General features: G+C 33.0%; 1 protein-coding gene across 1 annotated transcript in view; it reads left to right on the top strand.

Annotated features, from left to right (window-relative positions):
• BRD10 (bromodomain containing 10) overlaps positions 1–12,540 on the top strand; it is a 48,891-nt gene that overhangs the window by 15,421 nt on the left and 20,930 nt on the right. Inside the window, exons 4-5 of the mRNA XM_084224610.1 lie at positions 2,861–2,937; positions 8,314–8,403. Coding sequence (XP_084080736.1) covers positions 2,861–2,937; positions 8,314–8,403 — 167 coding nt within the window. The remainder of the gene's footprint in view (positions 1–2,860; positions 2,938–8,313; positions 8,404–12,540) is intronic.

Raw genomic sequence — 12,540 nt, 5'->3', positions numbered from 1 at the left:
ACTAAGGTTTAGTAAGGTTTTGCTAATGTTCTAAGGTTTTTCTTACTGATTGCTTTTAGTCAGTAATTAAGTTTATTTGTATGTTGAGTATGGTCTGAAAGACACAGTGCACATGTTTCAAAATGCACTGTGATCTAACTACTGTCAGAAACATTACTTCATCTGCTCAGGAATTAATATAAGCCTTTGAGATAATTTCTTCATCCAGTATTATGGACAGAAGATCTCTAGCAGACCTCAGTGGAGTGATGTGAGAAGTCGCCTCTCACCAGTGGTATTTTTATCCCAAGCCAGCATTGGTAGCTGGGTGTTCATTACCAATTACATAGAAAACATACTTAAATTTATTACACAGTTGCCAGTCTGGGTGCTGGGGGGATATCCACAGAACCAACACACCTCTGGGTTACAAAACTGGATTTTTATGTACTTACTAAAAATGTATTTCACCTATGTAACACATATGAATTACAGATAACTGCCAATTGAGAAATATTTGATTTCTGTTACCATTGTTTAAAGCTGAGAAATGATTTTTGGAAAACCAGATACAGGCTTTTCTAAAAGGAGAAATTATCAGTACTACCACTACAACTTCTTTCTAATATGAATTTTGTATTTTAAAAGGGTGTTATTGAGGTAGAAGATGAATTTGCCATAAGTAATTTGCTGTATATATTAATTCCCTCCCATAGTACAAGTATCTGTAGGGGTTTTAATTTTTTGGTTTTTAATACATGATATCAAAAAACACCTACACCATAGGGTATCTGGTGTCAAAAAAATGGAAAAAAGACTGATGTTGCTCTATACAGATACGTGCTTAGCTCACAGCAGTTACCAGCAATTCTGTAGGTCTTTTTGTACAGATATTCCAACAGCTATGCTTTATGATATGTCAGATTCTATTTATAATTTAACGAGTAAGGCTCATTTTCTTGTGCTTCTAGATGGTTTCTTTTAATTCTTGGTCTGTCTGTAACTCCGTATCTTTCCTACTTCGTGCTTTTCAGATGCTGATGTAAAGAAAGAAATGTTTATTTTATTTGGATTTCTGATTATTTATAGCTCTTTCTAACAATTTTCCTCCTCCTTTTCATAAGGATATGTTAGGGAAAAGAGAATATTTCTGTTTAACTGTTACTTCTTGAATTACACTGCATCATATATCATATAACACTGGATGCTGAAAATAGTTAAGTAAATACTTGTTGAAAAATATGTTGAAAGTATTCAAGTTACATGAAAATTCTATTTTAAACATATTCAAATTTTCCTTTTCGTAAAGAAGCAAAATCTAGCTGCCTTTTTTTGTGTGTGTGTTTTCATTTTCTTTCCAGATAACCTTTTTTAAAAGGGTTGTAGCAAGGAGCCACCATATGACCAGACTTCTTTTTGAGTCATTTTGTCAAGAAAGCTTCTAAGTGTCTACTATAGTTCTTTGAATGAACAGTATTGTTTTCAGTAGTAGCATGCAGCTGTATTCATAAAGCTTATAACAAAAATGTGGACATTTTTCCCCTTGTCAGAGTGTTTGGGTTATTGTTCTAGTAAATAAGCTTCTCTGTTTTATCGCTTGTTCTCTAATGTGAGATATGTAAGTATTTATTTTTGGTAGTTGAGGGCTCTTTAAATTTTTAAATATGTTTGGTAAGGGTAATTTCTAGGTTGCTTTATTGATTTTAATATAGTTTGATTTTATGTGGAGTTTCAGATCTAGATTCTTCAAGCCCTGTGCCTTGTCCCGTAAGTGTGTTTATTTCAAAGTCAGGTAAGGTGTTCAGGAAACTCACAGTGTAATAAACTGGAAAAATAGATGCATAGGCATCTATGAATATTTGTATGTATGTGTACATACACATTTGCACCCACTTAAAGCATCTAATAGGAAGAAGGTTAAGTGTAATATTTTCATTAAATATTGAATCTGCCTGTGCTTGTATTATTACCAAGTGCCTGCAGTCATGCTAGTTGACAACAAATTCTACATTAAATTATTATTTTCTTCAAGCTCTCTTTTTGTTTAAGCTTTTAAATTATTGCTTGGGACTCCTGAATGTGAACAAGTGATAATGATAGAATATGGTTTTGGCCTGAGTGAGCAAGGTGATCTTGTTTGAATTTACCATATGAATGTAGAAATAACCATATAAGAAACTTCACTGTCTTGCTTGGTGACATAAGTACTTGATTTGAGAAATGTATATGATTTATGAACTCTCATACTATAGGCAGTAAAGCACTTCCTTACCTTCACAGAGATTTTTTGCTACATCCATTTGTATATAGCACAGCTGTATGTGAAGTGCATTATAGGAAGTTTTTGCCTTCTAAAAATGTTAGGTATTGCCACAGGCAAAAGAAACAAATCAATCTAATTTCCTTGGTAAATTCAATATGTTCAATCAGGGATTTCTAGGTACTACTTGTGTTTTCTGGGTATCTTTTTACTATTAGATATCCCAGATCCTAATGTGTGATTCTTTAGAGTGTTAGAGAAACAAATCTTGCAGGTGAGATGCTGTATTTCTTATGTTTGTGTCTGAAGTTCTGGATTTCACTTATTTCAGAAGAGTGATGTCAATGTTACTTTTATGGCTTAGATTTTTAGGTGCTGTGTTATTGAAACTGTAGTAGGCTTTTTCTTCTTTTTTTTCCTTCCACTCCACACAAAAGATTGCAGTACAGAGATACTTGTTCAGTGCTTGCTTCTGCTGAGTCTAGTTCTGATTCATCAAGTTTACATGACTGAAAACCATCTGTTAGTTGTAGTTTAACTTACAAGTCTGTATGTAATTTAGTTTTATGAATAAAGTACAATGAACAGCATTATGAAGCTTTTCTCTTTTAATCTTACAAGGAAAAAAATCGTTATCTAAAAAAGCAATCACAAAGAAGAGGAAAGGTGTCAGAAAGTCTACCATACCAGAATTTCAGGTAAATTATTTTAATTTTTGTTTTAAGCACTTGAAATCTTTATATCTATGAAATAAGTCCTTTAGTTTCTGATACAGACCTTGGAAATTCTCACTGAAGCTTCTTCTAGTTTTTAAGGCTTAAACTGATATTTTGGGAAGTACATTTCCCCTTCTCATGGTAGAAAATATTTTACCATTTTTATGAAGTACAGCTGAAACACTATTTTTAATATTGGTTATGATCCCAGGTATATCTGTTAAAGTATAAAGCCTATAAAAACTAGGACTTGTTAAAGACAAGTTTTTATGGTAGATATAACTGTTTGGGTTAAAATTACTTGGTTTTGTATGAGGCGTGACAATGTGGTTCTTGAATTGAAATCTGGCTTGGTTAAGTGAAGGACTTGCAAAAACTTTATAGGCAACCATGCTTACTCTGTTGCAACTGTTATTCGTTATCAGCATGCGATTTCTAGGCCTCTAGGACCTCTTAGGCTAAAGAGAGTAACAAGAGTATTAATTATGCTGATATCATTTTATGGTACTGTAGTAGAAGTGTTGCAGTTCTTCAATTCTAAGTTGCTCTCTATTCATGCAAGGCTGCTTGGATTGAAGTTCTCCTTTGGCTGTCTTTTTTTTTTTTTCTTTCAGAAAGCAATCTCTGCAATTTTGGCCAGTAGACTCACATTGAATCATGGCTATTTTGTAATACCCTCACCCTGAATCAGTTGGTTCCATCAGTATCATGTGTTTCAGATGGAGCTAGTAGAATTTCTTGTGTTAAAATTGGGTAGTAACAGTCAATGTTGAGAGATGACTGATATTTAAGTGCACACTGACTTTATCTATAGTGTAATGGTGGTGACTAAAATGTTTTCTAATAGTTCCAGAGAACAGGTACGTGTCTAATTTTTTTTTCCAAGCACTTTGTCTGCATGCCATATATATATATACATACAGTTAGTTTAGAAATAATTTCTTGCATGATTAAGCAACTGCATTTAAGTAGTCTATCTAAAACTTAACCCAACCTTTTAGCTTTAGTAGATAAAACATATGTATATCTATCTAAATGTATACTTATCTTCTGTAAAACCTTATATTAAAATGTGGCAAAATACTTCTGACTCTTTTGATCAAAGGTAGGACTCTTATCTGTTTTAGGTGAGGCTCAAACTGATCAGTATTGAGCAGTTTAATCTTATTAGGGAGCTTTTTAACCACTTAACCTGACTCATTCAAGAGGTATGACTGTTAGAAGAATTTGCAAATATTAAACTTTTTATATTTGGAATAATACTAAGACTTTTGGGAGTCAAGTAATTTATGCTTCAATAAACTCTTCCCCACATACACAAATGGCCAAACTTTATGAAATTATATAAAGTAGTTGAAGGTACAAGTATATTTTTAAAATACTTGGTAAAACAGCTTAGAGCTTACAGGACCTGTGAGATATGATGGGAGGGCATAACCACAAGAATATTCATGTCTATATATCAGTTCTTTTGGAGTGAAAGTTAATAAATTAAGAAGTATAATATGTTTCATGTGCCTGCAGCCTACAAATGTTAAAAACCCCAAACCCAACCAGAAGGCACTTCGGTTTATAAGATTAGGTTCTGTACTTAAGTATAGATCTTCTGAAAATCATGACTTGTCTTTAAAGCTGAGTAAATAAGTATTAATAAGTCTTTTAATATATATATATATATATATATATATATATGCAGTGACACAAATCAAAATCAATTTTTAGTGAAAATTCAGATGGTAATAGTGCTACTTAATGTAACATTTAAAATACTGTTTTTATAATATATAGCTCAAGACTGCTTTGAAAAAAATCCCCAAAGCCCTGCAAACAAAACAAACTCAAATCAAAAGCAGATGCAAATTAAATTATTTTTTACCAAATAAAAATGCACAAAACCCAAGTCCCGTTTTAATATTTTGAGAATTATTGAAGTGGGTTTACAGCTTCACAGATCATTATTTAATTGTCGTTTGCTTATTATTCTGAGCTTCTTATTAGTATTGCATATTAACATTTTAAAGAAATTAATGGTAATTATAGTGCTGTACAGAAGAGACACTAATGTGTTTTGGGGTTTTTTCCCAGTTACAAAGTACATTTAGGTTTGGTAACCAGTATTTCACTCTTTTCTCCTTTCACTTCATGAACTTTCACACATAGCTGTATGTATGATAATTAAGGAGAAAAGGAATATGCATGCTCTGTTTCAGTGTGTCTTAAGCAATTTCAGTTTTATCATCTATGGTCTATATTAAATGCAGATCTCAAGAGGGGGCTATCTGGACATTTTCCACATATAGATGTCAGTGATAAAAGGGCAGCTTCATAGGAAATACAATTATAATTAACAGTCATTACACAAGTAACTTGAAATAAAGCATGAGACCCCCGTTGAAGTGAGTTAAAATTCTGCAGAAAGTTTGTCTGAAGTTAAGGGGGCAAGGAAAGAGCATCAATGATCTGGGGAATACACTAGGTCTATGATACTAAAGAGTTCATTTACAAGTTGATTACAGAAGAGTCCCAAGTTGGAATGCAGCTTGAGCCCCTTGTTTTCCCTTAAAAAGTTCAGGGCAGATTTTTTTTTGGCTTTCTTCCTTGAAGTCCTAGGAGTCAATGAGGGTCTTTGAGAGATTACTGAGATCTGAGGCTGCATCATAACATGAAAGTTGAACACTGAATTTGAAATTTTACTGAATATCTGAAGCTTCCACTTCAATTGGAATATAATTGGTATACAATTGAAAAACAGAATGCTTATTGCCTGTGAAAAATAAGTCCTTATGTAATAAATACTGTGCCGGATGTAATGGTTTTTTTGTTGCAGTTAAGTTGTACACAACTAATGAGATTACATTAATGTAAATATTTAGAGGCTGAATCTTCAAGCCACCATGTAGTGTTCTAGATAAAAGGAACTAATCTTTCATTCTCTATGATAATACAAAATGGAAACATTTTTTCACTTCAGATTATTTTCTTCATGATAGGTGATTAGAAGGCATGTTCTTCAAGAGCCATATGTGAAACTACCAGTGAGTTGTCAAAATGTGACAAAATTATTAGATTGTAACATTAATATTTATTTTTTTGCCTTCATGTTAACTTATCCATTAAAACATTCAAAACATGTTAGAAGGCAATGTTTTTTGCAGAAAATTGAATCACTAAGTTCCACCAATTACCAGCCATAAGCAAAGAACTCTGAAATATAAATAAGAATCTCATTGGGAGAAATAGCATCTAGAGTCCATATCCAAATGTATAAAGTACACTACACTGTTATTTTCATCACTCTTCTTTTCATCCTTCCTTCAGAACACTAGCTTCTTTCTCTAAGATAGGAAATGCTAACCATATGAGAGAAGTTTCAGAATCAGCTTTTTCCCAGTTAGTGTCCATCTTTATTTCATCATCTCAAATCACACTGTGAATGAAAAAAAATCAAAGTTTTTTCTTGAACCCTTTTTGTAGTGCTTTTCAGTTCGGTATTGGAGTATTTAAAATACAAAGCTAATTTTGACCGTAAAGCCTCCAAGCTCAGCTGCTGTTACCTTCTTCATTTTATCAGTAGGTAATTGACGCATAGTTATGACCCTCAAATGTACTTCTCATCTGATGAAAATTGTCACTTAGAGATTTGATTACTCTTGCCTGTCACCCCCAGCCCCAAGGCAATTACTTTATTTATTAGCTTTTTTTTTTTCATTGATGTAGTTTGGATTGGTCTCGTAGGAGAAAATAAAAACCAACAATAGACTTTAGTAACTGAATTGTCAGGGGTATAGTCAAAAACTGGATTATAGTTGTGTAGGGAAAACCTTTATCCGTGCCTTCATTGACTTTTGTAAAGGACTTTGTGATGTACTTTTTTTACTTAATCATATAGTGTCATGGATTTCTTCACAGGCCAGACATAACCAGTATTAGGCTTCAGTTTATATTTTAGGTATTTGAGACTCCTTTAGTGCAGAACATGCATTTTCAACCTAATTACCCATAGAATTATCCATAGTCATTCTGTTTTCTGGGTTAAGAGAGATACTTTTCACAAGAAAATTTTGCCTACACAGTCTGTGGCAAGATTCTGCCAATTTCCTTATTAATTTGTTGTTCTAAACTTAAAAAATGTGAAAATGGTAAAGTTGGATTTGAGTCACTTAGTTTCCTCAATGCTTCAAATGTATACAGTGTTACGAAAATAATGGCACATGTGCACTTGAGGTTTCTGAAATTTACTTTGCTAAAAGTGTTAATTCAGTGTTTTAGTAGGGACTAGCAAAAGTACTTCTTCTAACATGAATTTGCTGAAAATCTAAAACTGCACCTGAATTTGAAGTAAAATATGTTGTTATAAACTACTGATTTGGGAAAATGCTTAGCAGTTGTTTGTTAAAAACATTTTTGTGAGGGTGTGTTTTGTATGGGGTTTTTTTTCATTTTCTGAAATTATTGCTACATGTTTTCAGTAGAAAGGAAAACATGTCCACCTAAGGGTGTTCAGAAGAAGCATGTCTTATTGTAACATAATCTGAAAGAACCTAACATCTTAATAATTTCTAGTTTTTGAGTCTTAACTTGCCCTAGATGATGGTAAGACAAAATACACAGATCACCTTTGTTTGAAAATTTTTTCAAGAAAATAAAAACCATTTTCTGAAAGGAAAAAATACAAGAAGCTGATTTCTAAAGACAAGAATTAGAAGAATATAATACTTTTTCAAAACATACATTATGTAGGTAGATTTGGTAGATGACTAGGTTGCCTTAGAATCATCAAGGTTGGAAGAGACCTTCAAGATCATCCAGTCTGACCGTCCACCCAGCACTACCTCTGTCACCCCAGAACCACTAAACCACATCACCAGATCCAGATGTCTCTTGAACATATCCAGGGATGAAATACTCTGTATAAGCATATAAAATTATGGTCAGGAAAAGTTGTACCAAGTGTAATATGGTATAAACACAGCTAGTATAAACTACAAGCTCGTATACTTATTTTGCCAGGGCATATTGTTTGGTACTCCAAGCTGTTCTAAGTCATCACTGTATTTGAGAGAAATTTGGTAGCTGTCAATCACAGAAGTTGTAAGAAAATATCTACACTTTGAAATGAAAGCTTACAGGTAGAGATATGGTTTATGTCAGAAGAATAACAGGATTTTCTACTTAGATTTTCCTTTTCTTAACAAGTCCTGATTTTTGTTTGGGGTTTTTTTAATGTTTAAAAATACTGAAAGAAAATGCGAATCAAATGGTGGCACTAAGTAATAATGTGCTTTTAAATTTTGTTAATTTCACTGTACTTTTTCTAAGTCCCACATCACCAAGTGTTTGTGTTCATTTGTTTTTTAGCTTATTTGCACTAATCTTGATGAACTCAGGGCATTAATCACAAAGATTGAGAATGAACTCAAAGATCTGGAGGACATTAAAAAGAAATCGGTATGTGACATTAAAAGCTTTCTCTTGTATTGATATGAAACAGTGTCAGTTACTTGCTGAGGCCTGTCAACTGAATTTTTTATGCTCTTCAGTAACTTCGTTCCGAAATGTCCTAAGGTTGATACCTGGGGACTGTAATCTTAATCTTTCCTGTCTGTAATGCTCTGTTCTCAATGTTTTTATGATAAGTGAATTCAGTACCTGTGTTAGTACTTGTCCATGCCAAAACAAAATGTAGATAGTGGTAATACCTTAAAATGAGCAGTTCATCTCCATTAAACATGTGACTGTTTTGCCCTGAGGATAAGTTCTTACCAAGAAATAATTACAGGATAGAATTCTCATATCTGCCTATGCAGTGTTGATCAGAATTTCTAGTGAGCTAGAATTCTTAATTCCTCTTTTTTGAATGTGTTATTAAAATTTGCTTTGTTTAATATTTATTGAAGGAATTTGTACCAGAAAGCATGCTATCTGGCTTTTGATGTAAGATTGAGATACAAATTTTACCAATATACTCTGGATGACTGAGTCTGTGCAACTGAAAACCTCAAAGGAATAACAGACAAGAGAATCCAGCATGCCTTTTGTAGAAGGCAGTGATTCTTATTAAAATGGTAGATGTGTTTAAATATGTGGATAGAACTCATTGAAACAGCCCTTTACAGAACTCTTACTTCTTTTTTCGTTGTAGTTCTGTTTATTGAACCTTTGGTAGGCACTTCTATGGTGGCATTCTATGAAAAAATAGTAGTTAGAAGTGTTGATTTTTCTATGTTGGAAATCAGACTGCTTTTAATTCAAGTGAAAGTTTATAGTCTCATGAAGAATCAATATATTCTGAAGTTATTTCTGTAGGGGAGAGAGCTGTGGTAGAAGAGAGACAAATAAGTTAGGATTCTAAAAGGCAAGTATCAGTGCAATTAGCATAATTGTTAATGTAGACCAGGAATAATACCAGCCTAATCTTGAAATTGTTTTGTAGTTGCTAAATTGTAAACTGGTTTTATCATAAGAATGCCAAGAGGTTATCAGAAGGGCTATATCAGCAATAGGATAAAAAGCCCAAAATTAGAGTATATATATGCTAAAATAGCATATAGAGTATATTGATATGCTACAGCATATCAATAATCTTAGTGTAGATGAGACTTTCAGTCTGCTAGTAAAACTGTAGGAACATGACTTCTTCAAGGGTAGACAAATGCTAAATATGTCATAATTGCACTTTAAACTGAAATCTGATAATGTCATTATCTAAGTAAGCTGCATGACTTCAGCAGGAATACTATGTTTAGTTCTAATCACACCATCTTAAAAAACCCAAACAGTTAAGTACAGGGGAATTAAGATACAATTCATTCAGCATTCAGTAGTTGTGAGGTAAGGAAAATCTTTTGTTGTGTCTTTATAGACCTGTCAAATAATGATTCTGTGTCTCTAAACACTTGTATTGTTAGAAATTTTATGTAGAGAAAAAGGGTTAGGATTAATTGCTGGAGGAGTGGTTATGAGGAAACAGTGAAGTGAGATACTGGTTTTGAAAAAAGTATTTGTCAGGGAAATACTATATTTACCTCAAACATTCAAGTAGAAAAGTGTTAAATTAGGTGAATAGTCATAAATTTGAACTTCTTAAAATGAAGTTTTGCTTTGTAGGGAAAGTCTTTAGGATTTCATTTTTGAAGTCTTAACACCATGTGTCATTATGTTTGATGTCTGAAAAACTGGAGAAGATGCAGACTTTCATTCTTCAGGTCTAACCAAATGACAGTGTGGCAGTATCAGAAGCATCCAGAATTGAGTTTGTCCTGTTTTTTTGAAGTGCATATTCTGTTAAGTAAAACAGTTTTCTAATTTGATAGTGGAAATTTGACCTAATGTGAAAATCTATTTTAATGATGGCACTTACATGCTATTCATTGACTTATTTCTTGTTTTAAGTGAAAGATGGTGATGTTCTTACTACTTCATGGTAATGTAATATTGATTTTTATTTGCAATAATGACCTGGGTGAAACCATAGGAATCTTTCTTCTTCACAACTAACCTCCTTGGTAATTTCAGTTGTAGAAGTTGCTAGCAGATGCTGCTGAGAAAAACCTTCAAGACAAGCTTTACTGTTATGTTAAATACTAAGATATTATAGAAATACAGCTTATTTAACTTTAAATTAAGACTTTCAAGTATAACCTTTTCTTAGTTGTAACCTCCCTTTTGTTACCTTGAAGACCATTCTAGAGTACGTAAAAGGAATTCCTTCTCCAGAACTTGGAAGTAATGGAGACTATAATGAAAGAGCTGAGCTACAGGGCCTTTTTAGTATGAATAAACTTACACTGTTTTCCCTCATTTTTTGTAGGTAGTTGGACTGGTTGTATCTGATACTTTTCACAACATCAACTTGAGACAACAAATGACATGACAGATTTTTGTTTGGCAAGTTAAAATATAATTAGACTAGGGTTATGTAATAGAAAGTAATGGATAATTTTAAGTTTGGGCATTTCTACAATTTTCTTTTACAACAATGAAATAATAAACCTGTTGGAAAGTATTTTCACTGCTTAGTTGATTAAAACAGTTTTGTTCCCTACTTTTGTACACCTGTATTGTCTTTTGAATTAGCTATGAGGAGTATTTTTCCTTTTAAAAAGCCTTGCGCTTTTTCTTGATTCCTGGTGAGTTTGTTATACCCATGATGAGATTTGCTTTGTGATAGTTTGCAGTGTCTTTTTAGAGTGGAAAATTAAATTTTACCTAAGTTCTTTAATTTTGAGGAGTTCAATTCTGTACTTGAGCTCTAGACGCAGTTCTGAAGTGATGCTGCAATTTCACATGTGCTTTCAACTGACATAAGCCAAAACTGCTGCCAAATAAATAGTTCCTACCCCTTGTGTCTCTGGAAGCTTCTGTTTTCTGTGCCATCCCATATGAGAGGCTAGCAAAATTTTTGTTCTGTTGCATGGTGATAGTTAGATTATGATAAGCCTAACTACTTCTTTGTGCTAGTGAATTGTTTGTAAGCCAGACCAGTTTTCTAATGCAATTTATCATGGAGTTGCACAAATACCTGTGCTTGTATCCTGCTACAGGTTAAGTGGTTGTTGTAAGAACAGAAATGTCCATCTGTGGGCAAAAGAAAATGGGACTGATTTTGAAGTTGTATGTGATATTATCAGACTGCTCTAAAAAGTCTATTCCTTCAGCTACTGAATAATTCCTCTCCTTACCACATATTACATATTCAGAGGAAGAGGAGAAATCAGTCAGATTTGCTATTGCACCTGACATTAGGAAACATTAGGAAATAAGTGAAGGAAATATAAATATAAGGAAATAAGAATGTGAAAAGTGCAGAAAGGGGACTTAAAGGACTTAAAGTTTAATGATCTGTGCCTAGTGACAGGCTGATACCCTAAGGAATGTCTAAGCTAGTATGTGTTCTAGCTCTTGTATATTGCTTAGGAGATGTCAAACTGCATCCTTTAATTTTAAAAACTGGAGTAAAGGTAGAATCAATAGAAAAAGCCTAGAATTTACAACAATGAAAATTAGGTCTCTTTTGTTGCTAATACTTGCGTTGATAAGGTGTGTGTAAAATTACAAGTAGTCAGTAAAGTAGGAGTAGAAGAACATACTGGCTAAAAATTCTATTGATATTTTATTGTATTTTTAGCTCTTGTTTGTTTTTTGAAAATTTAGTCTGTATTATGTATCATATTCATGTATCGTGTAATATTCATTGTCATTTGTTGAATGTGAGCTCCTAGAAATTTTCTGTAACTAGCAAATTGACCAAGATATGCAAAGTAGCTTAATTCCACACTTGAAGTGGTATTGCTGAAAAAAAATTTTGACAAACACACATGATAGGGAAGCATTTTACTAGTATATGTAGGATCACATAAAGACTTCAGTCTAATATAGAAAATTTCTTTTAAGAGAAGAGGCAGTAAAGTAATGCATTCTGCATACAGTAAAGTAATGCAACTATCAGTCTCTGGAATTTTGGATCCCACTCTTCCCTAGGTCTTCTCTGTCTGGTCAAATCAATGGGACTTGCAATGTGAATGCACATCTTCTTACTGCCTTTCAGATAATCTGCCTCTCATGTGATATGAAGGGGGTTTTTTG

This window comes from Fringilla coelebs (genome assembly GCF_963513975.1).
Source record: "Fringilla coelebs genome assembly, chromosome: Z".
Lineage (NCBI taxonomy): Eukaryota > Metazoa > Chordata > Aves > Passeriformes > Fringillidae > Fringilla > Fringilla coelebs.
This window is presented reverse-complemented; position numbering and strand designations above follow the sequence as displayed.